The sequence below is a fragment of the Anoplopoma fimbria genome, chromosome 17, assembly GCF_027596085.1.
Source record: "Anoplopoma fimbria isolate UVic2021 breed Golden Eagle Sablefish chromosome 17, Afim_UVic_2022, whole genome shotgun sequence".
NCBI classification, from domain to species: Eukaryota; Metazoa; Chordata; class Actinopteri; order Perciformes; family Anoplopomatidae; genus Anoplopoma; species Anoplopoma fimbria.
The window spans coordinates 7142703-7164657 of record NC_072465.1 but is presented as its reverse complement, the minus strand read 5'-3'; the positions used below and the strand labels follow the sequence as shown (position 1 = coordinate 7164657).

The window sequence follows — 21955 nt, the reverse complement described above, 5'->3', positions numbered from 1 at the left end:
ATTAACATCCAACATGCTTCAAATCTTTCACTCAACCATTTATAACAACATTCATCGGTTACTAATGACCTCATTGGCTACTAATGAAACTAATCTTTAATTGAATGCTTCAACTCTGTCAGCTTGCAGCTTACAACAATATCAGTATGTTCTAGTGCACTGGTAGAAACAAAGTCAACCCACAACTGGAATAAGGATTTAGATTCAGGAAATTGAATTATTTTCATATTTTGATGCAATAGGTGGTAAAGGTACTCTGGAGTTTCTGGCCACTAGCAGCACTACGGATCATGTATTTTAAAGCCGTTTGTATCTTATGTATGTGCAATAGGACGGACATGTAAGAGGATGTGGGCACTACCAAAAGTTGGTGATGGTTAAAGTCAACCAGAGGAAAGAAGAAGTAAACTGCTATAGAAAACATGGATGTTAAAATAAGAAAAAAATAAGATTAAATTGAATACATAGAGTACAACATTTAATAATCTAATCTTGATTAAATTATATACATTTTTTATGTTGCTGAAATCTGAAACTTACGTTTCCTTGTTTGACAAACAATTTGTTTACCATGAAAACAAGAAGTTTTTTTCTTTTCGCGGTAAGAGTGCTTTTGACCACTCGTGCAAAAAAATTGTCTTACCTAAGAGAAGATAAAACAATCACAAAAGTCAATGGGTACTCACAAAATACTCTACTGCTTTAAAAGATCAGAACTATGTCATCTGCATAGAAAGTGATAGATCACTTTGACATGCATATACAGCTTCGGTGTGGGTATCCAAAGCACTTCACATTTTATTCATTGACATAACATATATTTTGAATTGGTAAATTTAAACCATTAAGAAACCTAAGAATCAGAATACATACATACAATACAATACATATGTTTAAGATTTTTTCTTTGTGATGACAGAAGGCTCAAAACATCCCAAAAAGATTTGCTCTAGAGGGTTGTGGATGTTGAAGAGTTTGCTGTTTTCAACTTTATGTAAAGTGCCTGAAATAATATATATTTTATTGTTTTAATGTTCAGCAACATTTCACCACAATGGATAGAAAATAGGATTGTTTTTTATACTGATCAACAGCAATAAGAATTTCATGTGTCAAAGTGGGAAAAAATTATATCTACGGATCGTGCAGCCAGTTGTTCTTAGGAGTGTCATCATCTGTGTGTAAAAAAAAAAACAAGAAAAAAAAAAAAAACAAGTTAATGACTTAAAGAAATAATGGTGCAAAATATGACACAGCTTCATATATTAGTACAGGAAGTCCTCTAAAATGGCACAAACGAGAAAGCACTAATGAAAAAGGCCACAAAGATAACATTTAGTGGTCGTGAAATTGGAGACCCAACGGCTTTAGTTGTTGCAGCTTTATGGCAGAGGATCTCAGTTAATCTCAGTTATCACCTTATATTCCTCTACTTAATATTTACTAAAAGGTAGTAAATACTTTTTGGGAAATCAATGCCAAACAAACTTAAAATCATCTGTGATTTTAATATTGTAGGACAATAAAACACGAAGATAGGAGTGGGTTTTTACAATTATTAACATTCTATCCTTTCACTGTTTTTTTTTGTTGAAAAGCATAAAATGCTTTGTATGTTTGCGTGTATGTGTGTGATTGTGACAAGCTTTACATTTGCACACTTGTGACGGAGCTCTAACTCACTAATCTGGCTCTATTAACCTTCTGCCCCCTATACTTCTTTTCTTGCAGCTGATTGCCTTTGATGATGAAATGGATGTGGCTGAGGTTGATCATTTTACTTCCTATTGTGATGTTACATCTGATTTGTCTCCCACTAACAACATAGACATGCTTGTGCTGCTCGTAGTCTTTATGGTTCACGTTACCATCCGTGACTGCTGTCAGTAGCTCAGTCCATCCATCCCTGTTTTTGTGTCTGTAAGAGTTGCTCCTGATCTCCATGTTATAATGTAGCATACTGCTAGCATGTCTAGCTCACATTATGCATATGCTTGTTTGTTCTGCCTGCATATGGTCGTGTACTAACTTTCTGTACTGGTGCACTCTTTAAGGAAAAAAACTAGTTTTTAGAACAATACTATTTTACTGAATAGGTTCTAGAGAATGCAGGGATTCAGCTTTTTACCAACTTTTTTTAGGTGTACTTCTATTGTTAATCCTTTTCGAATTCTTCATTAAGTGTGTTTATAACAGAACAGTTTTACAGTATGGCCATTACAGCTTTTATATGCAGCTAAGATTGCTCATCACAAATTGTGTGGGACTTTGGGGCCCCGGAATTTCCGTGGAGGGACAGAGTGTGATTCTTTTTTTACTTTCTTTTGATCAAGACACAGTCACAAACTTTTCTGTAACAACCAGGTGGAGTCGTGCTTCTGACAGCGTAAGATGTAAACATTAATGGTGTCCTCTTCACTTGAGTTGTAACGTTAGCTAGCTTGGGGATGCTAGGTGAGGTAGCTGTATAGAGTTGAGCACAGTTCCTTCTGCGTGGTGTTACGGTTGTCGCGTGTAGTTCCATAGAAAGAAAATAGTTCCTACACGAAACCCCTCACGGCAAGGTCTGTGGATCATCTTGAGTAACCGGGTCATGATTTTTTGAAAGAGACATTGCTGTTGAGTTTTTCAAAAGTATTTTTGGGCAATTTGAGCACCACAAGCTGAGTGCCACATAGATTATATTGGAGAGAAGGAAGACAACTCTACGGCAGATATCTCCAAAATTAGGCCACTCACATCAGAATCAATCTAAATTGATAAATAGCACGTCATGTAAGAGAAAAAAAAATGTATTTTAGATTATGGGGTTAACTGTCCCTTAAATCTTGATTTTGGTAATCGTGATTATGATAATTATCAATCAACATCAATGCGATGTTTCTATTTTTCTGGTCACTCAATCCAGATGTTGCACAGCCTCCTTATGATGGATGGTGGTCGGAGATCATGTTCTAAGCCCTTGGCCACCATTACAAGAGCGTGTGTGTGTGTGTGTGTGTGCGTGTGTGTGTGTGTGTGTGCGTGTGTGTACACAGTATATGTGTACTCTAACAGAAAGTTCATAACACATGGGGGGCGCTGTGCATGTCATGCGTGTACATTGCAAAAATATGTGTGTGATCGTGACCTGTGGCCTTAAGGAAGTGGATAAAAGAGGTTTCTCCTTTCTGTTTGTGTTTGTTATAGTGAGTAGATGTCACGGGGGTTATGGGTGCGACTACAGAGGAACCATATCTGATATGTGACTGGTGACAAATATCACAGGATGGGACCTCTCCCACACAAGTCTATTCATGGTTTGTAGCGGTTTTGTTTGAGACATTTAGTTTTCTTTTTTTTGTTTTATTTAGTTTGGACTGATATTTTTTGAAAGGGTTATAAATTCTAGATTTTATCTTAGTTTTAGGGCACTGAAATAACTGTAGGACCAGATCCTTTTTAACACCCAGAGATCTTGAAAAAGTAGCCCGTAGTACTTCAGTAGCCTCTCATTTTGACTGCGGCAGTTCTATTTATTCAGACCAGAGGTCAATCCACTCACCTTTTGGCTCGTTTAAAAGATAGCCACTGTTCTATTGACCATTGCTAGAAGACGAGGACACATGTTCTCTGTCCCTATTAAGCTTTCATTTTTGTCTTGTTTTTATTTTTGTAATTTATATTTGGATTGCTTTGCTCTTTAAAAGGTTGTGTATATTGTCAAGTACTTTATATAGAAATGCACTGTACAATTTGATGAAACAGTCCTAATTCCCCAAGTCCTCTACATTTTTAATTCTGGTGTTTTCCACCGCATCAAAGGGTCTTTATTAGCAGACGTAGCTTATTAGCTGTTAATATTTCATTTGTAACACTTTTGTGACATCTCATCCATTCTTGGCCTCGTAAATAGTCCACCTGCTAGTTTCTTTTTCTGGAGCCTTTAAGATGAGCAAGCCTAAAAGTGCTACAGAGACGGCTACTATAAGCTCAACTGAGCAAACTCTGTCCACTGAGGACTGTGTAACGTGGTTGTATGCTCCGGTGAAAAGCTAGGGAGAGGACATTGTTTTGGGTTCGTTTGGCACAACATTTATTAATGTGTACGTTATTCTTCATTAGAAATCAGTACATTTGTCTAAACTGAAAGCACACATAGTCAGAGCGGGAGTAATCTGTGCCAGCAGGAAAATAACACTCTACACTGCAGACTAGTCACTTAATCAAGAGTGCGTTGAGTGCAAGGGAAGTGAACACGATGTGAGCAGGGGAAATGGCGAAATTGTCGGAAAGGGTCTTTCCAGAGTTGCCAGGAAGCGATATGCTCTCAGTTTCTCTGTTATGTCTCTCTGTCTCATTTTCCCTCCTTCCCTCTCTCCTTGTGCGTGCCGCTCGGTGCTGCAGCAGTGGAAATCCCCGGCTTCCACAAAAACAAACCGGGCTGGTCTCATCAACTCCTCCCCTATGCATCTTAAGAATGTACACACACTCCCTCAACGCCCTCGCCCAGCACATGCTCCATGTCACTCATTCATGCACGCACTCACATTAACATTAGTGTACAGTGCCCTGAGTTGACGGCTGGCAGCATATGTGTGGATGTCACTCACATGGGAGACAGGCAGGCCAAAACCTTAACTTCCCCTGAGCAGGAGTGAGATAAACTGCCATGATAGCTGTTATGTAAGCACAGCGTTTAGCTCTCTGACCTACACGAACACACCCGACTCCCACTCGAAGGTCTCCAGGAATGAGTGCAGCTGTCAGTTTCACTACTGTCTGACAGACTCCAATCATACCTCTAGTTTTCGTGTGCGAGTGCGAGTGCGCGTGCGTGCGTGTGTGTGTGTGTGTGCATTTATGGAGAGTGATGAGAGAGCAGGATAAAGCAGTGTGACGGTTTCGCCCATTAGCAGAGGTTATCTCACTCGACCAGAAATAGAAATGTGATAAAATGAGAAGCCCGGGGAGGGGGGTGGTGAACAAAACAGGAAATGATCGACCTGCAGCCCTCGTCGTCAGGCCCCGATCATACAATTTACTGCATGTGTTTGTCTTTCCCTTCAAGTGCTTGTTTGTGAGACTGTGGGAGGTCGGAGTGGTCAGTAAGAGACGATGTGATGTTACACGGTTTGCAGAGGAGGACGGCGCTGAGCCCGTAACCCATACATGTAGCAAGGGTTATATAAGGGACTATTTCTATACTGTGTGTGTGTGTGTGTGTGTGTGTGTGTGTGTGTGTGTGTGTGTGTGTGTGTGTGTGTGTGTGTGTGTGTGTGTGTGTGTGTGTGTGTGTGTGTGTGTGTGTGTGTGTGTGTGTGTGTGTGTGTGTGTGTGTGTGTGTGTGTGTGTGTGTGTCAAGCTCTCCATCTATCCGTGTCCATCTCCACATTTGTTTAGCTTGAGATTTCTCGATAACGGTTTCCTCTTTTTACCTTCTGCATTTTTTTTTTTCTGACCGCATCCGTGCCACTCCTTTTGACAAATTATTATTGTTTTGTCCACTTTCACGTTCTCAGCCGTGCTTTGTTCTCAGTGTGCTACCTATCCTGCTGCCACTCCCATCACTGACTCTGCCAGACTGCCCTCAGATAGACTCCAGCATGTCCTCGTTTATCCTCCTGCCTGCGACTGTGGGTGAAGTCAGGAGACTCTGGGTTGTTGTTTTTTGTTTCGTCTCTCAGTCGACAGGGGGAGCTGCCTTGGCAGCAAGCAGCAGCTGTTCCCAGTTGCCTGAACTTAATGCTGCACGATTCTTGGGATCCAGCCAGCTCTCACAAGCAGTTACATAAGAGCCAACAATTTTCTTTCCTTTTTTTTTTTTTTTTTTCCTTTCCTCCGTTTTCCAGTAATATTTAACTCTCCACTGATGTGCGACCTTCGCTGGTAATTGGCATTAAAAGTGCAGCAGAGATGTCTTCAGGGAGACAGTAGCATTGGTGCAGGGACAGGGAAGGGGTTTACTTTAGGCGGTGAGTGTGCACTTAAGCCAGCGCTATACCAAGCCATCATTCTGGCCTTTTCGCTGAACACTTGTTATCTTTGATTATGATCAGACAATTCTGGCTGTTTTGAGACATGTCGGGCCTCTCTGTTACGTTATTGTAAACCGAGGGATGGTTTGACCACTGGAGGAGTACACAGATTTTTTTGGTCAGCAATATCATATGACTTTAGCTGCCTCTGTTTCCGCAAAATGCTCCAAATCTCATTGTGTTTATTTGTCTATGGAGTTTTTATTGCACATTCTTGGAAGCATAACAAGCGAAACTGATGCTGACATCTATGTCGTCAAGCTGTCCAGCTGATGCATATTTTATAACCCAGAAAACTCACAGGCGAGTTGTTATAACATGGAAAATGAGCTCAGATTACACAAACGGCAGTTAACATGTCCTACGAGCAGGTTTAATTTTTCAGTGAATTAGAAGAAGTTAGTAATGTATCTTTGGCCGCACGCATGATGCATCACCGTTTTTCCGTGGAAATCAGTGTATTGACGTAAAAGGGGGCTTGATATAGGGGAATTCCTGTCCTGTTGCACAATGAATCAGCATAAACCAGCATGACTGGGTTACAGAGGGTGATGTAATGTATGCCAATGTTAGGTTGTGTGTTTGTTATTTAGTACATTCGCTGCAGTGAAGGGGTATGTGGGTGTGTGTTTGTGGATTTGTATTTAGGTATAAGCTTTGTCAGTTAAATAAGAAGTTTACTTTCTTGAACAACTGGAATTTATTAATTTTAAATAAAATTGTATGAATTTGTAGTCTTGTGTAAAGTGACTGTTAAGTTTGGTCAACAATTGTATTATTATTATTTTTTATTATTTAATTGTTTTAATTGTCCTTTTCAGACTATATTTCTGACATGCCATGAGCCACAGCAACCCCAAAAATCATGTTGTTAATATTTTTTTTAACTGAATGGTTGGAACTGTTTTGTTTGGCAAACGCACTGAAAATGTGTTTTTCTTAAAACTAATTTCCGCTGTTTTAACATTTACTGGTAAAGGATTAGTTGAGCTTCTTAATCAGATTTTGAGTAAAAAAGTGTCATTGGTAATATCTTATCTTTACAACTCTCGTTACAGTTTATGTTTTGCTAAGACAAACTTTGTCATCTTAAAATGTTTCAGTAGAAATCTTCTGGACCACAATAATCTTCACCTGGCCTTTAATGGCAACCAATATGCACACTGAGATGAATGTACATATTGGGTGCAGATGAGTGTGCATATTTTTTGGTCTTTTATCAGCCCCTACCTTTCTTGTCACGTAGAGTGAAAGGCAGGAACACTTTGCAACAGGAGGTTAACAGCGAACCACAGAATACTAAATACACCACAGTGTAGCTTTGCATACGGTCTCCGGTGTGGTGAAGGTGGAAACAGAGTTTCTGCTTTCGCTCTGCAATAGGCCAATGCTACTCATCATCCGTACTGTCCTATTACACCAGCTCCACGAAAACACGAGACGTACTGAAATCAAGTAATTTACCACGTACTGAAAGCAATCCATTATCACCAAGGTCTCGGAGAGCGAAATGTTTTTTCGTCCGCTTTCTCTCTGCCCCCTGGCTCTTTAAGTCTCGCACATGTATGATGTGCAGTTGTGCATGTGACCGGCAATCTTAGTGAGCAGTAGAAGGCCAGATACAGAAATAAACATGAGTGAATGGCAGCCTCTAGGGACGAGGAGTTGTTTTAGGTAAGGGTGCTACTCTTTGGAGGAAACGTAACTAATTCAACATCTTCAAACTCTGACTAACATCATCCTTTTATTTCCAATCAGCTGGCACCTCCACCCGAGCCTGAAGTCCCTGCTGAGGTGTGTTTAAGACCCTTATTGGCCCTGCTGCCTGCTAATATGGGTCACTGCTGATCAAAGATCTGTCATATTTATGCACTAACTTCATCCCATTACAATTGTCCTCAGTCTTAAGCATTTCTCCATCAAAATAGATAAGAAACACATCCATCCCTTTGTTAAACCTCCTCATTTCACGGCCCACTGCTGCATATCTCCCCCACCCCCGTGTAACGTGCTACATATCGGCCCGCGTGGTGTATGAGTGCCGTGTCCGCTCATCCATTCTTCCCTCCCTCCCACCTTTTGTTCATCTTTCCTTCCACCTCTTGGTTTTTGAGCAAAGTCCAGTTTCCTGATCTTTCTTCGGGGCGGGGGCGGGGAGGTGTTTTTCCATGCCAGATTGGTGCTTACAGTGTGTCAGTGGCTCACAGCTTCATTATGTAACGTGGACAGGTTTTATTTTTTAGTATTATTTTTTTCCCTTCTTGTTTTCATGGCTTGTGTTAATCCCCCTCCTGCAGCTTGTCATGCTCTTATGTAAATAATTTTCCTCTGTGACTGAAATAATGAGTGATGCACCGCAGGCCAAAGGGTAAAATGTTTGAATTTTCCCCCCACTGGACTGTGGGCATAAATAATTATTAATTATTATTAATAATGATTAACTCATATGTAGGTATATGATGTTTTGGAATGAATATCGTTCCTTCCTTGCATGACTTTGACTCGACCTCACGTCCTCCCCTCACACAACCACTTCCCTGTTAACTGCATGATCTAATTGGCACCCAACTCCCTGCATGCTAGTAAAGTAACTAATTTGCACTGTATTAACAGCCTATTTTGTTTTCTAATTTCCTTTCCGACCTTTTTTTTTTTTTTTTTTTTTTTTCTTTTCTATTTTATTGCTTTCTGCTAACTCACCTCACCTTTTAAGGAGCTTGATCCCAACCAGCCGCAGAAGCAACTGGAGGATCAGAGGAGGGTAGGTACTGAGTTTGGTTTACGACTGCATCTTAGTGATGGTCGACAACTGACTAAAAGGTTGGGATGCCCTCTCACAGTCAGACTGCTTCCACTGCATGGCACTCCCTCACTCCCCTGTCACTTATATGATAAGTGACACGTTTGGCACATCAACTGATGGACGTTAACCTCAGGTCTTCCTCTCTTCTCTGACGGCCTCTGACGTGTTTGGCCCAGAGTGGGTTGTGTAGGTGACTACGCTACACTTATTTACATCAAAACAATAGGGGGAAACACTGAATGTCAGCATATGTACAGATGGGAGACGGCACAGCGCCGCCTTTGAACATCACTGACTGAGGTCAGAGGGCAAATGTCAAAAAGGAAGATGCTGTGAGTTGAGTTCTTCCAAGGGGGATATGTTATTATGATTAGCCTACAATGCTTAATCATTCTTACTCTTCTTTTTTCATTTTATTTCTCTGTATTTGTTTTATTTTATTCCTATTTTTACAACATTTCTTCATTCATTTTAAAGTTTTAAATTTATTTTATTTTATTGCCGTCAGCATCTCTTAAAGGAATTCAGAATCCATCTTATAACTCTTTTACAAAGAGGTGACCATGTAACTTTTCACAGCTTTATATTGTTGTCTTTTTGATGTGGGATTTCAAACCATTAGTGTGATTAAGTGTATTCTTGCATTAATGTTCTGGTCTTGTTACATCAGCACAGTAGCTCTGACTTTAGGTTCCAGCTCCACTTCTGTGATAAAAACCTTATTTGGGCTTCATCTCCTAACATCCATTTTCAATGACAGGGCGAAGCTCTGCGGCAGATCCTTGTCAATCGATACTATGGGAACGTCAAACCTGGCCAGAGGAGGGAGAGCCTCTCGGCATTCAGCAACGTGCCACTCTCTCCTGGAGCACAGGGGAAATTACCTACAGGTGTGTGTAAAATAAGATGATATGATTTTGAAATGATTAACTTTGGGTACTTTTATGCTGGGTAAGTGCTGCAACAAGCTCAACACACAGCACAAACAAAATGAATCAAAGATTTAAATAGTTCAGTTTACAGCTTCCAGCTGGAATATGATGCAAACAAAAAATGTTTTGCTATTAATAAAGAAAAAACATGAAAAAAACTTTTACCTTTAGTCGCACCATTCAAACATTTACTAAACTAACATTAAAAGAGGGAACAGCTAAAGTATTGTATTACACCAGCCAGGAAATAAACTTCAAGAAAGGTGTTTTATAAAGCCTTGGGATATTTCAGATTCGCTTATTGTCCAAGAAAATCTCTTGACCATTGCGTATGTATAATCTCCTCAAAGTCATCAGAACATTTAACGATAGGATGATGATCTTCATGATAATATAATGAAATTGAAGATGTTTTCCGTTTAAATAGATGCTTACAAAAGAGCTTTATTCAGCTCAACGGCTGAGCAGGAGGCTAGAGGCTAAAAGTGCTGACAGAGTTAACAGTGCAAACAACTGCTAATACTGACAGATCTAACAGTGTTAACCTTTGAGGCTGGGCCCTTAGCTTACATGAGAACCTGTACATTCTTTTGCTTTTTTATTTTCTGATGCATATTATTTTTGTTTTTATGATCAGTCAAATGATTTATACAGTACATGAGTAAAACCTGTTATCCAAAATGCCTGTGTATTTCAGTCCAAGGTTACACTTTCAGAATTATTTCAAAGCAATGTATGAATTGCACAGGAAAGTGTTTACAGATGATGTGGAAGTTCCTCTCATGTTGGAAATCTTTTTTTAAACCGATTACAAAGAATAGTCATAGTGAGAGGTGTCACTGGCAATTTCCGATGGGTAGCAGTGAACACATGATCGCTTTCACCTGGACAATGTTACTCCACAGCAGTATACATTTGGGCATATGTGCATTTTGTTCAATACATTTACAGAGGGCCATACATAGGTAGAGAAAACAGTTGTTATTAGAAAAGCGGTCTCTTCATCCATTCGTCTCAATCTTTGCTCAATCGAGTGTTCGTAAACTGACATTTATTCATTTCATCTAGTCGCTCTGTGTCTGTCATCGCAGCTATGACTCATGGTTCATCTCTAATTCTTTAGAGCGGAGGAAGGAGAAAAAAATGGTATTCACAGCCATGGCCTTGTACTCCTTTAAGCCCTTGGACCTTGGCTGTGCTACTGAGCATACTGGCTCTCTCCTCAGCATAACGTGGGCCGTGTTGTTGCCAGGCGACCAGCGAGCCAAGTTCTGTCTAGAATGGGATGTGTTGTTGATTCAGTGGCTCGCCCAGCCAGAGATGGCTCTGATGGGTGCTGTTATCTCACCACTGTTTCCCTGGCTGGCTGTGGTAGCCGGCAGCAGCAGTAGGAGTTGGAGGACCTCCATGGATTACAGACACATCTGATCTTATTTGTGCACTATGGATAGAAATGAAACCTGCGGTTCATTCCATGCAGCACAAACTCTCTTTACCAAATAGCATCCTTCATAAACCTGATTTAAACATCCTCTGGACCTTTTTATTAAAGCCACTATATATTTATATATATTTATATATATTTATATATATATATTTATATATATTTATATATATTATATATTTATATATATATATATATATATATATATATATATATATATATATATATATATATATATATATATATATATTAAAAAAAAAGACATTATTATTCTGAAGGTTTTTGCTTTGTGAATGAAATAGTCCCGGTGAAAATCGGTGCAGTCTATGAATCCATCATCTTCAGTTTCATTGGGTACTATCCGTGGAGCAGTAATTATAATAACACATTTTTAAAATTTGTAATTGTGATCACTAGCATTAATGGTCCGTATCCTATTATTTTTGTTAGCTAGTTTAGCATTCTCCTGAAATTTAATAACCATATTTGTGTATTACATTTATTAATTGATATTGGTAAGTTATAACTAACAATAACATTTCATTTGTTTATATTGTCGCAACACAAGTAAGATATGAATGAGTTTCTGAATATAGGCATCCATTGAACTCAAATTGCATTTAGCATGCATTTGGTAATTAAATATGATAATAGATTGTCACCCATGCCCTATTATGTAACCCGTCTGACATTTGAATGCATCAGCATTAATGTAGATGATAATCACTTTCACCTCTGCCTCCATAGTTGTCAGCTCTGGGGTCGGAGGTCGAGGGGAGCTGAGTTTGGCAGAGGTCCAGTGCCATCTGGACAAAGAAGGGGCTTCCGATCTGGTTATTGATCTCATCATGAACGCTACAAGCGACCGCATCTTCCAGGAGAGCATCCTGTTGGCCATCGCTCTGCTGGAGGGTGGAAACACAGTCATCCAGGTAGGTGTGGGTTACTGGGTTCAGGAGTGAAAAGAACAAGCGGTGCAAAGGAGGGCGGAAGTGTTAATGCGGCATTAGCAGAATCTCAATAAGAAAATGTTATCTCAACAGAGTTCAAAGCTGTGGCGTGAAGAACTCTAATCTCTCAACCTCAAGGAGCTAGGCTTCACAGTCCTGTGCAGGAAGCATCCTGACATGTTTGGACTTGACATTTTAAGTTGAAGTTAAGTTGATTTTGAGTGGAGGGAAAAAAGGGGAAAGTGATTTTGGGCCATGTAGAGGAGAAAGGGATGTCATAAGGGAAGAGGAACAGTTGTCTGCTGGGAGAGGTCAAAGCTGTGCAGCCAAACACGTCATCGCCTCCCCACAGCCAGCCAGGGGTCGCTAAGGCAACGCTAACTCTTTGCAACCGTCACAGCAAGCAGGTTGAGAGGGGAGAAAGTTGCTGTGTTTGCAACTGCATTATTTCCGTGTGCGTGTGCGTGCGTGTGTGTGTGTGCGCGTGTGCGTGTGTGTGTGTGTGTCTTCATAGAGTGCATGGAGTAGAAAACGTGTAGTTATGATCAAGTGTGTGTGAGAGCATGCTGCTTGTAAGCCGTCTATCGGTGTATTTTGGTTTTGTGGTTTGTGCATGTGTGCTCCTTTGTGTTCTCTTGCATAAACAGGCCTGTTGCATAATAGACCCCTGTTTGCATAGTGTTGTTACAAAGGTTGGGAATCCTGGGATTGAATTGATTCCTATTCTTGCTGTCACCATTGTCATTGTCACCATTGTATAAATAGAAACGTGTGCAATTTTTTTTTATTTTCCAGGCTAATTATGAAACATTAACTTCAGTTAAAATAACTGTTTATGATAAGGACGTCTTTCTGATTGAACAGGAAATTGCAAAGATGCTGCTTTTAACTTGCACCAATTAACTGCTTTAATTTGGTAGGAGGTTACAGTCAGTACTTTACTGAACTACTGTGGTTGAATGTCTTTGTACACACAAATATACACAAAGGCTCATGCATGACTCCCGTTACATAAGCTGCTGCCTGCCTCTCTTCCCGGGTGAATGGCGGCCAGAACAACGGGCCTCCTCACATTCCAACCACACTCATAACTGGGTTGTGCTTTGCTGGTGGAAAGATGGAAGGAAAAGGCTTAAACCCTCGGAGGCCTCCTGAGAGATCAGATAGATTTCAGTAGCTCTCTGGTGCTACCTCAGGAGAAACAGCTCCCATGGCCTCCCCTAGGGCTCATCAACTCAGCTGTCTTGTCCGCTTAGCGGTCATTTCATGTGCTGACTTGCCTTTTCTAGGTCAGGCCATGATGAAGAAGCTCAGTGTCCACTGATGAAAGTAGCCTGTGGCACGGATATTGAACAGGGCTTGGACCTTTTTTGTTTGTGTCGTGCACCCCAGGCCATAATAAATGTTTGCAAAGCCCTTTGTCTTGTTGAAGTGCATGTGCTCATGTTACAGGCAAGAGGCACTAAGTCACTGGCATAAATTGCAAAAAAGGAAGAGTAAAATGTCTACAATTCTACCTCCAACCGTGACAATGCATTTCTCCCACTTTACCTTTGCCTATAGAAAATAAACTCAAAGGGAATTTGAAACACGTTGCAGTTTATTGGCTTAAAAAAGGAGGAGACACAATTATAAAGAAGCTTGTTGTTTCCGACTTTAAGTTGGGCGTTTTTATAGTTGTTTAGCATGTCTGGGAACAAGAGAGCTTTGTTGAGCAATCATTAATGGTCCAGAGTGACATTACAACATATCAGCAGATGCACCACATTTCCCTGTGTTACATAACGATGGGTCGCCTGCCTCTCTTTTGGACAGAAGGGTTCTTGTTGTCTAAATGAAAAACAGGAAAAAAACTTGCCCACTGATTGCTCCAAGCAGTCCTGTTTATTTGTTTTTTTTGCGAGGTAAACCAGGGACGTAGCCTAGCCAACCAAATTTCTGGGGGAGAAAGAGAGCATAAGGGGAAAAGGTGGATAGATGGTAGTTCGCTTCAGAATGAATTCATCCAGGGCCCAGAGTTCTGTGCTAGCTGGACTTGATATGGCAGCCGCAAGGGACAGGCTAAGTGTGTTAGTGACAACAAAAAGGAAATAGGGCAGGACCCAGTCTGTCCTAGCAGCCTTTTTCTGGCTTTCCCCCCTGCATGACGTGTAAGAGTAACACACTGAACGGGCCAAAGCTGCTTCCTCAGAGATGTTTATAAGCTGGCCAAAATCATTAGACACATCACCAGAACGCCACAGGGCGGAACATCAGGAAAAGAATATTAAAGGCCCATTAACTGAGCCTCATGATTCAGACGTTTAGACCTTATCTATTCTTTTATTAAATCCTAATAATTTAATTTGTTGGGTTGTCCGGTGATGTCCCTTACAGCCACAAACATGTTGCTCAATGTCTTCCATTGGGCTGTGATATCAGACTACAACTTGGGTTTCTATCACACGTTTACTTGTTGTACTGAAACAACAACAAGTGGCAAATATTTATCCATTTAGATGTTTAAAGCCCGCACAAATTTAGTCTAACGGAATCACCTGATCAACACATACAGTACTTACTAATGGGTGAACATGAAATGTTTTTGATGCAATATTAATACTTGCTTTAAACTTTTAAAGGATTGTTTTGTGTAAATTCTCACCCGAGCATCTGCCCATAAGCTGAAAATGATTATTTAGTTGTTTGTTTATCATTTATCATCTATAACCAATGAAAACCGATCCCTCATACATGTAATATGCTCATTACTTACCTTCAGGCTTCAGCACTCACCGAGAAGCAATCCATGCTCAGCTAGGGCAGCTGAAATGTCGAAACTTCAAGGTGCAATATTCAGAGCATAAATATAGCAGCAAACAACTATTTGCTATGTAAAGATTAAGTGGAGTAATGTCTACCTGAGCAGAGAAGGAACTCACTCTCCCCTTTAGGAAAACACTGTTAGCACTGTCAGCATGTTTGCCATCGATTGTACTGTTAAACTTTGTTAGCACTGTTAGCTGCGAGCCGCCGGCTCAGCCTTGTCCATATTGATAAAGAAACAGCAGAAACATAAGTGAAGTAAGTAATTGGTGATAATAATGTACTGACTTATTGGCAAATTTTGGGCTTTGAAGAAATCTGGCAGTACTTGAATAATTGACCTGACATGACTTGTCATAAATAACCTAAACCTGAGTAGATCATCATGGACAAGTTAACATGTTGTATGGCACGTATGCGCACACCCTCCAGGTTGTTTGTTCAGTGATAAGCAGCAAATACTGTGACACTAATAGTGAAACTCAAGCAGACATGGCGCACACGGACTGTATCATATGCATAAAACTACACTCCTGCATACTCATCTGTGCACCCCATTACCACATGCACGCACGCACGAACACACTCCTGGATATATATTTAGAGGCTGCAAAGCTCATTCCAAAAGCAGACTTTGGCGAGCGAGAGAGAGTGTATGTGTGTGTGTGTGTGTGTGTTTGTGTGTGTTATGTAAGAGAAGTGCGGCTCTGCTCCTCCCAGCCCACCATCCATCTACTCAACACAGTCTTTGTGACCTCAGATCCGTAACTGTTACAGGACCAAACAGGTGCCACCACTCTTACTCAATAGGCTTGTCGTGGCACGCCGACTCCCCCCCCACCACCACCACCTCTGCACGGTTCATGTTCACATTACAGCTACCTCTTGGAAAGCTTTAAAAAGCGTCTACAAAGTGAACTTCCAGGCATCGGTGTCATCAACATACCAGCTCTTTTTTAGCTGCGGAGTGGGCCAGGGGATTCTCCTCTTAAAACTTAGTTTATAGCTTTTTTAAAGTTTAAGTATGTCATTCATGCCTGGTGCAGCATTTTAATGAGAATAGTGCATTCACATTTTTTTTTGTTGTTGTTGTTAAATCACTGGTTACATTTAATACTTGGCTTGGCTTGCTGCCTGCACAGAATCTGGAGAACACACGCTCACCCATGCATTCCACTTTCATTTCAACCTCCTGTCTGGAGCTCTCCGCCGTAGCTTCAAAGAGCAGATCTCCGTGGTTACCAGCCGGGCGGTGGCAGAGCACGCCACTGAGAGCCCTCCAATAAGCACAGGGATGGCTTTGTCGCTCGCCAAGGTGTCAGGCGGGAGACGGGATAAAAAAGAAAAGGAGAGCTGGTGGTGTAAACAGGCCTTACATAACTGGCCCGTGTTGATGCCAGGAGCAGGGGTGGCAGCTGATAGGGGAAACAGAGAGAGAAGTAGGAGGGAGGCGTAATCATCAGGAGGCCCTACTGTGCCATCATGTTGAATCTGAAGAATCGGAGAGTGAATACATGAGTCGACCTAAGCCTGCTGTGCTAAACATGAGTGACAGCTGTAGGATCAGCAGAGCTCCCAGGAGGCTTAATGGCTCTACAGTGGGACGCAATAAAAGGCAAAGCCACCTCAGGGAGAAAAGACGTCGCTGATTGGCTGACTGACCATTTTCTTGAATGAATGACTCAGCGTTTCAAGGGGAGAAGTCCGGGCTAAATTTGGTAGAGATTTGTCAAAATCAAAGTTATTCCTCGGAACCAGTTTCTGCATGAAAGTCCTAAGTCTCATCCCTTTCATCGCAGATTTTTGAGACTGTGTGCATCAGACACCAAAAAAGTTTGATACCCAGCCCTTCTTTAACTGACTCTGCTGGCAGAGCACGGGGCGACAGCGGTTGCATTCTGTTCCTTTTGCCCACGGCGACAAGTGTTGACAACATGATTCCCTTCACATCGGTGAAGAAATAGAGTTTTTAAGGCCCCAGTCATGAGGTCCATTTAATATGGTAATCTTGTAAAGCTGCTGTCCTGGAGCTGTTGTTTCTGTCTGGAGGAGTGCTTACGCAAGTCTTCTGCTGACTCATAATCAGATCACTATCGGTGGATGACCCTATCTCGTCAACAACACAATGTTAAGGCTTGAAAAACAAGCAAGGATAAACCATTGCAAGAAAGGGAGAAGGACAACAACACGGATTTGCTTAATAACATTAAGTGTTCTGCAACCCATTAGGCCTTGAGTCCGGTGAGTCTGCAGAGGTTATCTCCTAACCCACCACTGAATGTCTTTCCCCTCTTTCGGAACTCTGAGTTGAGCTAAACCTGGAAAGAGTCTTATGTAATAGCCTTTCAAAACTGCCCCAGAAATCCATGTATGCGATAACCCACCACCAACACCAACACCAACACCGCCACTTCTGCTCCCATTTTTCGGACCCTCCCTCCACACGCTCAATTCATGGCGTTCTGGCACTGAAAGGTAGGGCAGGGTTTTCCTCTCTCCGCTGATCGCCCTCTGTGGGCTGATGTAACAGTGTTAGAGCTGAGGCGCTGTGTGCCCTCACTGTAACCACTCAGCTGATTACAGGTCTTATGTAAGGAGGGATTGTGGGGAGGAAAATGGGAACAGAACATATGAGCCCGTAGCAGAAAAACAATAGCTCCATGCATGCAAGGTTCTCAGACAAGATTGTCCCGTATGTAGTTCTGCAGAACCTAAACCCGACTTCACAAAACACTTACTCACCCTGAATCTCACTTTCACTGTTACGTAGCTGGAAAGCTCATGAAAGCAAATATGTTTGGCCTTACGCAATCAAATGAGGCAAATTCTATGAGTCTTTCCACAGCTGTGTGTGTGTGCTTTTACCTGCTTGTGCGGATCTGGCGCACCTTTGTTTGTGTGTTTGTACACTGGACAGCACTGTGTCCTCAGCTGGGTGTGTAGCTGTGTGTTTGTGTGTGCGCATGTATTTGAGTATGTAAATATTCCAAATCTAGTCGTTGTTATTGTGGGGTTTTTTGTTGCACTTTCTTGCCTGTTTGTGATACCGCCCAGAGCTAGTCCTCAGGGTGCTACAGCCATGTTATGTAGAAGGGGGCAGATGGTGTGAAATCAGGTGTGCAAGGTGAGGCCTTGCAGCATATCTTGCACTGTGGGAGAGGGGTTATGTAACTGCTTCTAACAGAACCTCTGGCTGCTGCGTAGTAACAATAAGAGAGACAATGATAAGGAGTGGGGGTTATTAAAAAGAAAATGTCCTCCGACCTTGAACACCTTTTCCCTGATCAGGGAGATTTGTTGAAAGGAAACATTGCAGGTAACATGTCGACGTTGAAAACTAGCCTCCTCGAATCTCCATTTTGGCATAACATTAGGTAAAAAATAAGTGAGCAGAAAGTGGTGGGTGAACTCCGTCCAGTAACCATTCTTTGGTGTAACACAGAGAAAGTGGAGTACAAATAACATGCATCGTCTTCTTTTTTCTTATTTTTCTCCAGCGGTCATTCTACCAGCGTTTGACTGGGGACAACAAGTCCGAAAAATTCTTCAAGGTGTTTTATGAGCGCATGAAGCTGGCCCAGCAGGAGATCAAAGCCACCGTGACGGTCAACACGAGCGACCTGGGCAGCAAGAAGAAGGAAGAGGAGCCGCCCGACAAGGACACGCCAGCACGCAAGAAAGGTGATGGAGCCGGAGTGTAGGTCTAGGCCAACTGGAAATGTGACATCATACTCACATGAGATCATAGAACTGGCTAAATACATCCTCTGTCGTCTTCTGTGAACATGGCATTTAGTCTGTTTAAATACACATTCTCTAAATGTCCTATGTGTTAAAACAGAAACTGCCACATCATTTATTTAGTTTATTACTTCTTGAAGACTTTCTGTGGACATTTATATTAGGAATTTCATACAGATCCAAGTATTAAAGCCTTATTTTTCCTGAATTAAGACAATATTTCCTTGAAAAAAGGCTATACACATATTAATGTTTATACGACGCAGTCCATGAATGCATGTCTTATCTCCAGTGGTCTGTGTTTGACTCTCCTCTACCTGTGGTTAATGAAAGATGTGCTGGTGGTGGCAGTGGTGACCGAGGAGGTGAAGGAGCAGCTGGTGGAGGCCTCCGTTGTCACCAAGAAGGCCTTCACGACCTACCGCCGCGAGGCCGAAGCCGAAGAGCACCAGGCGGCCGCTGACGGCACTCCCGTCCCGACTCCTGATAAGGGCCAGGAGGAAGGCGAGATGAGCGTCATCATCACCATCATGCAGCCCATCTTGCGCCTCATGCAGCTGCTCTGTGAGAACCACAACAGAGATCTGCAGGTGAGCTGTCACACCAGTTTGTGTAGAGTGGCTGTTTGTTTTGCCTAAACCCTCACCCCCCCTGAACTGTGATCCGAATTTCTATCACCACACTCGGTTATACAGAAACGAAACCGGGTAGAAAATAGGTACCATTTGCAGAACTTCCTGATGCAGCTGTTTCCATAACTAGTGGGGCTTGGTCTGGTTTCACTATGAGGGTGGTGTTGGTGTTTAGTAATGGCTGGCTCCTGCAGCCCAGACAGAAGACTTCCTTCTTGCACTGATTCAGTTTGCATCCGGAACCTTTGCAGGCCTTCATTAGATGGTAGTTGGCTCAGCACTGAATCACTCTGTCTTGTCCATCTTGACCAAGCGTGGGTGCAAGATATTGATTTACTGCTAGCCACGCAGCACATATGATCAATTCATTGAGATGTTTCTATTCTTTCCAGAGAGATGGAGTAATTTTCTGCCGGCTGTATAGGATAACATGCTTATAAATCCAAGTGAAAACAGTAGAATGAGCCTCGTTACTCTTAACTTCATATTTTTATTTCTCAATTCAGAGAAAGACAGAACATTTGGGTAAGTATTTAAGATACCTTGAGAAGAAGCTTGATAGACTTAAGAGTGTTTCTTCCGATCCAGAGACCATGATGCTCAACATCAAATCCCACAGCTTTGTCTTTTTTTACACTGTCTTGATGACAAAGAAACTGCACCGCCCAAAATCAGGGGCATAACATGGGTCCTGAGGATGTGCCATAGTTAGCGTATGCTTTATCTCCTTCCCTCTCCAGAACTTTCTGCGCAACCAGAATAACAAGAACAACTATAATCTGGTGTGTGAGACACTTCAGTTCCTGGACTGCATCTGTGGCAGCACCACGGGCGGACTGGGGCTGCTGGGACTCTACATCAATGAGAAGAACGTAGGACTCATCAACCAGACTGTGGAGAGCCTGACTGAGTACTGCCAAGGTCCCTGTCATGAGAACCAGGTGATACATGTAGACAAAGAAAAACGGAAATCACATTGCAGGTGTTTCTGTAAATACATAGAGCCTTTTTTTTTTCCATTTCAATGTTTAAATGTTGTTTTCTTATCAAATGTTTGAAAAAAAAGGTCCTCTGCTCATGTCAGAGGGACCTTTTCACTTTCAGTAATCACACTGGTGATTTTGTTTGGGTAGCACTGTAATTAGTCTTGAGTGTTTGTTTTTTCATGCCCAGCACTCAGCTGCTGCACTAAAGCTATTCAGTGTTTCTCAAACAGCAGAAGACTGGGCAGCCTGCCTGTGTTGTTTTTTTTTTATCTCTCTGGTATGGATCAGCATTGCTTGGTCTTCTCACATGATGGTGACATCCTCTGTTCCATCCGCCGTGGGGTCCGTTCATGGCATGTGTGAAACTGGCATGACTAAACAAGCAACTGGCTAAATGCAGCCGCCGCTTTAACTGATTTCGGTTCCCTCAAACAGCGCTAGAAGGGCCAGACTAAACTAAGCTCTTTGTTCATTTCTACTGAGAGGGAAAAGAGAGAGACAAGTGCTGGAATTATTTTTGTTTGTGCGGTATTAAAAGGATACTTGGGATGTTTTGCAGTGGGTTTGTATGAGGTACTTAACCATAGATGGCTGCCGGCACACCCACAGTTTGGAGAAACCATACAGGCATCTACTGCTGTGGTCCTATGCAGCAGCATAATGTATTTTAGCCACCTAAAGAAGGGCCCACCTAAAAAATGTCTTTATCACTTTAAGTGTACGCTTAATTTAGAATATTTTCACCACAGTATACCTTACAGTCAGACAGCTAAACTGTTAATCAGAAGCAAATATATATCCATGTATGCTCTCTTCAAAGCCACCAAATCCCAATGGAAAAAAAACGTCATCTTTCCTTGCAGAACTCAGAAGTCACTGTTCTACCGCTGCTTCGATCGATTGGTTTGTGTTGTTGAGTGATTTTGGTTAATCCCATTAGTTATAAACTGTGACCCATCTCATCAGCACATGACTGTGCCAGGGCCTGTAGGTGGCGGGTATGAGAAAAAAAATTGAAGAGCTCTAAATAGATAGAGTACAGGTTGTGTTTATCTGATCATAACTGAAAATGCTGGCAACCAAAGACCAGCAGCATCAGAAAACATTCAATATTATATGTAATTCTTGTTGAGTGTTTCTGTTCTTTACATAAAAGTCCTGTCAATCAGAAGTTCACCTTCTAATGGTAATTATAACTTTCCTACAACTTAATACCGGTAGCTCTCCTGTTCCCGTCTGAACTTTCATCTATGTTCATGTCTTTCGTTCCTTAGAACTGCATCGCCACTCATGAATGCAATGGAATTGACATCATCATCGCTCTCATCCTCAATGACATCAACCCCCTCGGCAAGAAGAGAATGGATCTTGTGCTGGAACTCAAAGTGAGTGATTATCGATAAAAGGAAGAGGAAAAAACACTTCAAAACTATTTTAGTGTCACATAACAGGCATGTTAGTCTTTGATTTGTTGCTTGAGGAATTACAAAACATGTTGCTTGATGCTCCATGTTTGTAATTCCTGTGGAAAAATGTCAGATATTTTAGTTAGATTAATTAAAATTAGTTTCAAAACACAAATGTCAGATGTGACATTCCAAGGCAACAAAAAAAGTGTAATGATCACAGTCACAGCCCGATGTTG

At 41.7% G+C, this 21955-nt stretch overlaps 1 protein-coding gene across 2 annotated transcripts in view; it reads left to right on the top strand.

Annotated features, from left to right (window-relative positions):
- itpr1b (inositol 1,4,5-trisphosphate receptor, type 1b) overlaps positions 1-21955 on the top strand; it is an 84356-nt gene that overhangs the window by 38243 nt on the left and 24158 nt on the right. For both annotated transcript variants that reach the window (XM_054617487.1, XM_054617485.1), the window contains 6 exons: positions 9581-9710; positions 11944-12128; positions 18449-18632; positions 19026-19282; positions 20065-20265; positions 21585-21695. In XM_054617487.1, coding sequence (XP_054473462.1) covers positions 9581-9710; positions 11944-12128; positions 18449-18632; positions 19026-19282; positions 20065-20265; positions 21585-21695 — 1068 coding nt within the window. The remainder of the gene's footprint in view (positions 1-9580; positions 9711-11943; positions 12129-18448; positions 18633-19025; positions 19283-20064; positions 20266-21584; positions 21696-21955) is intronic.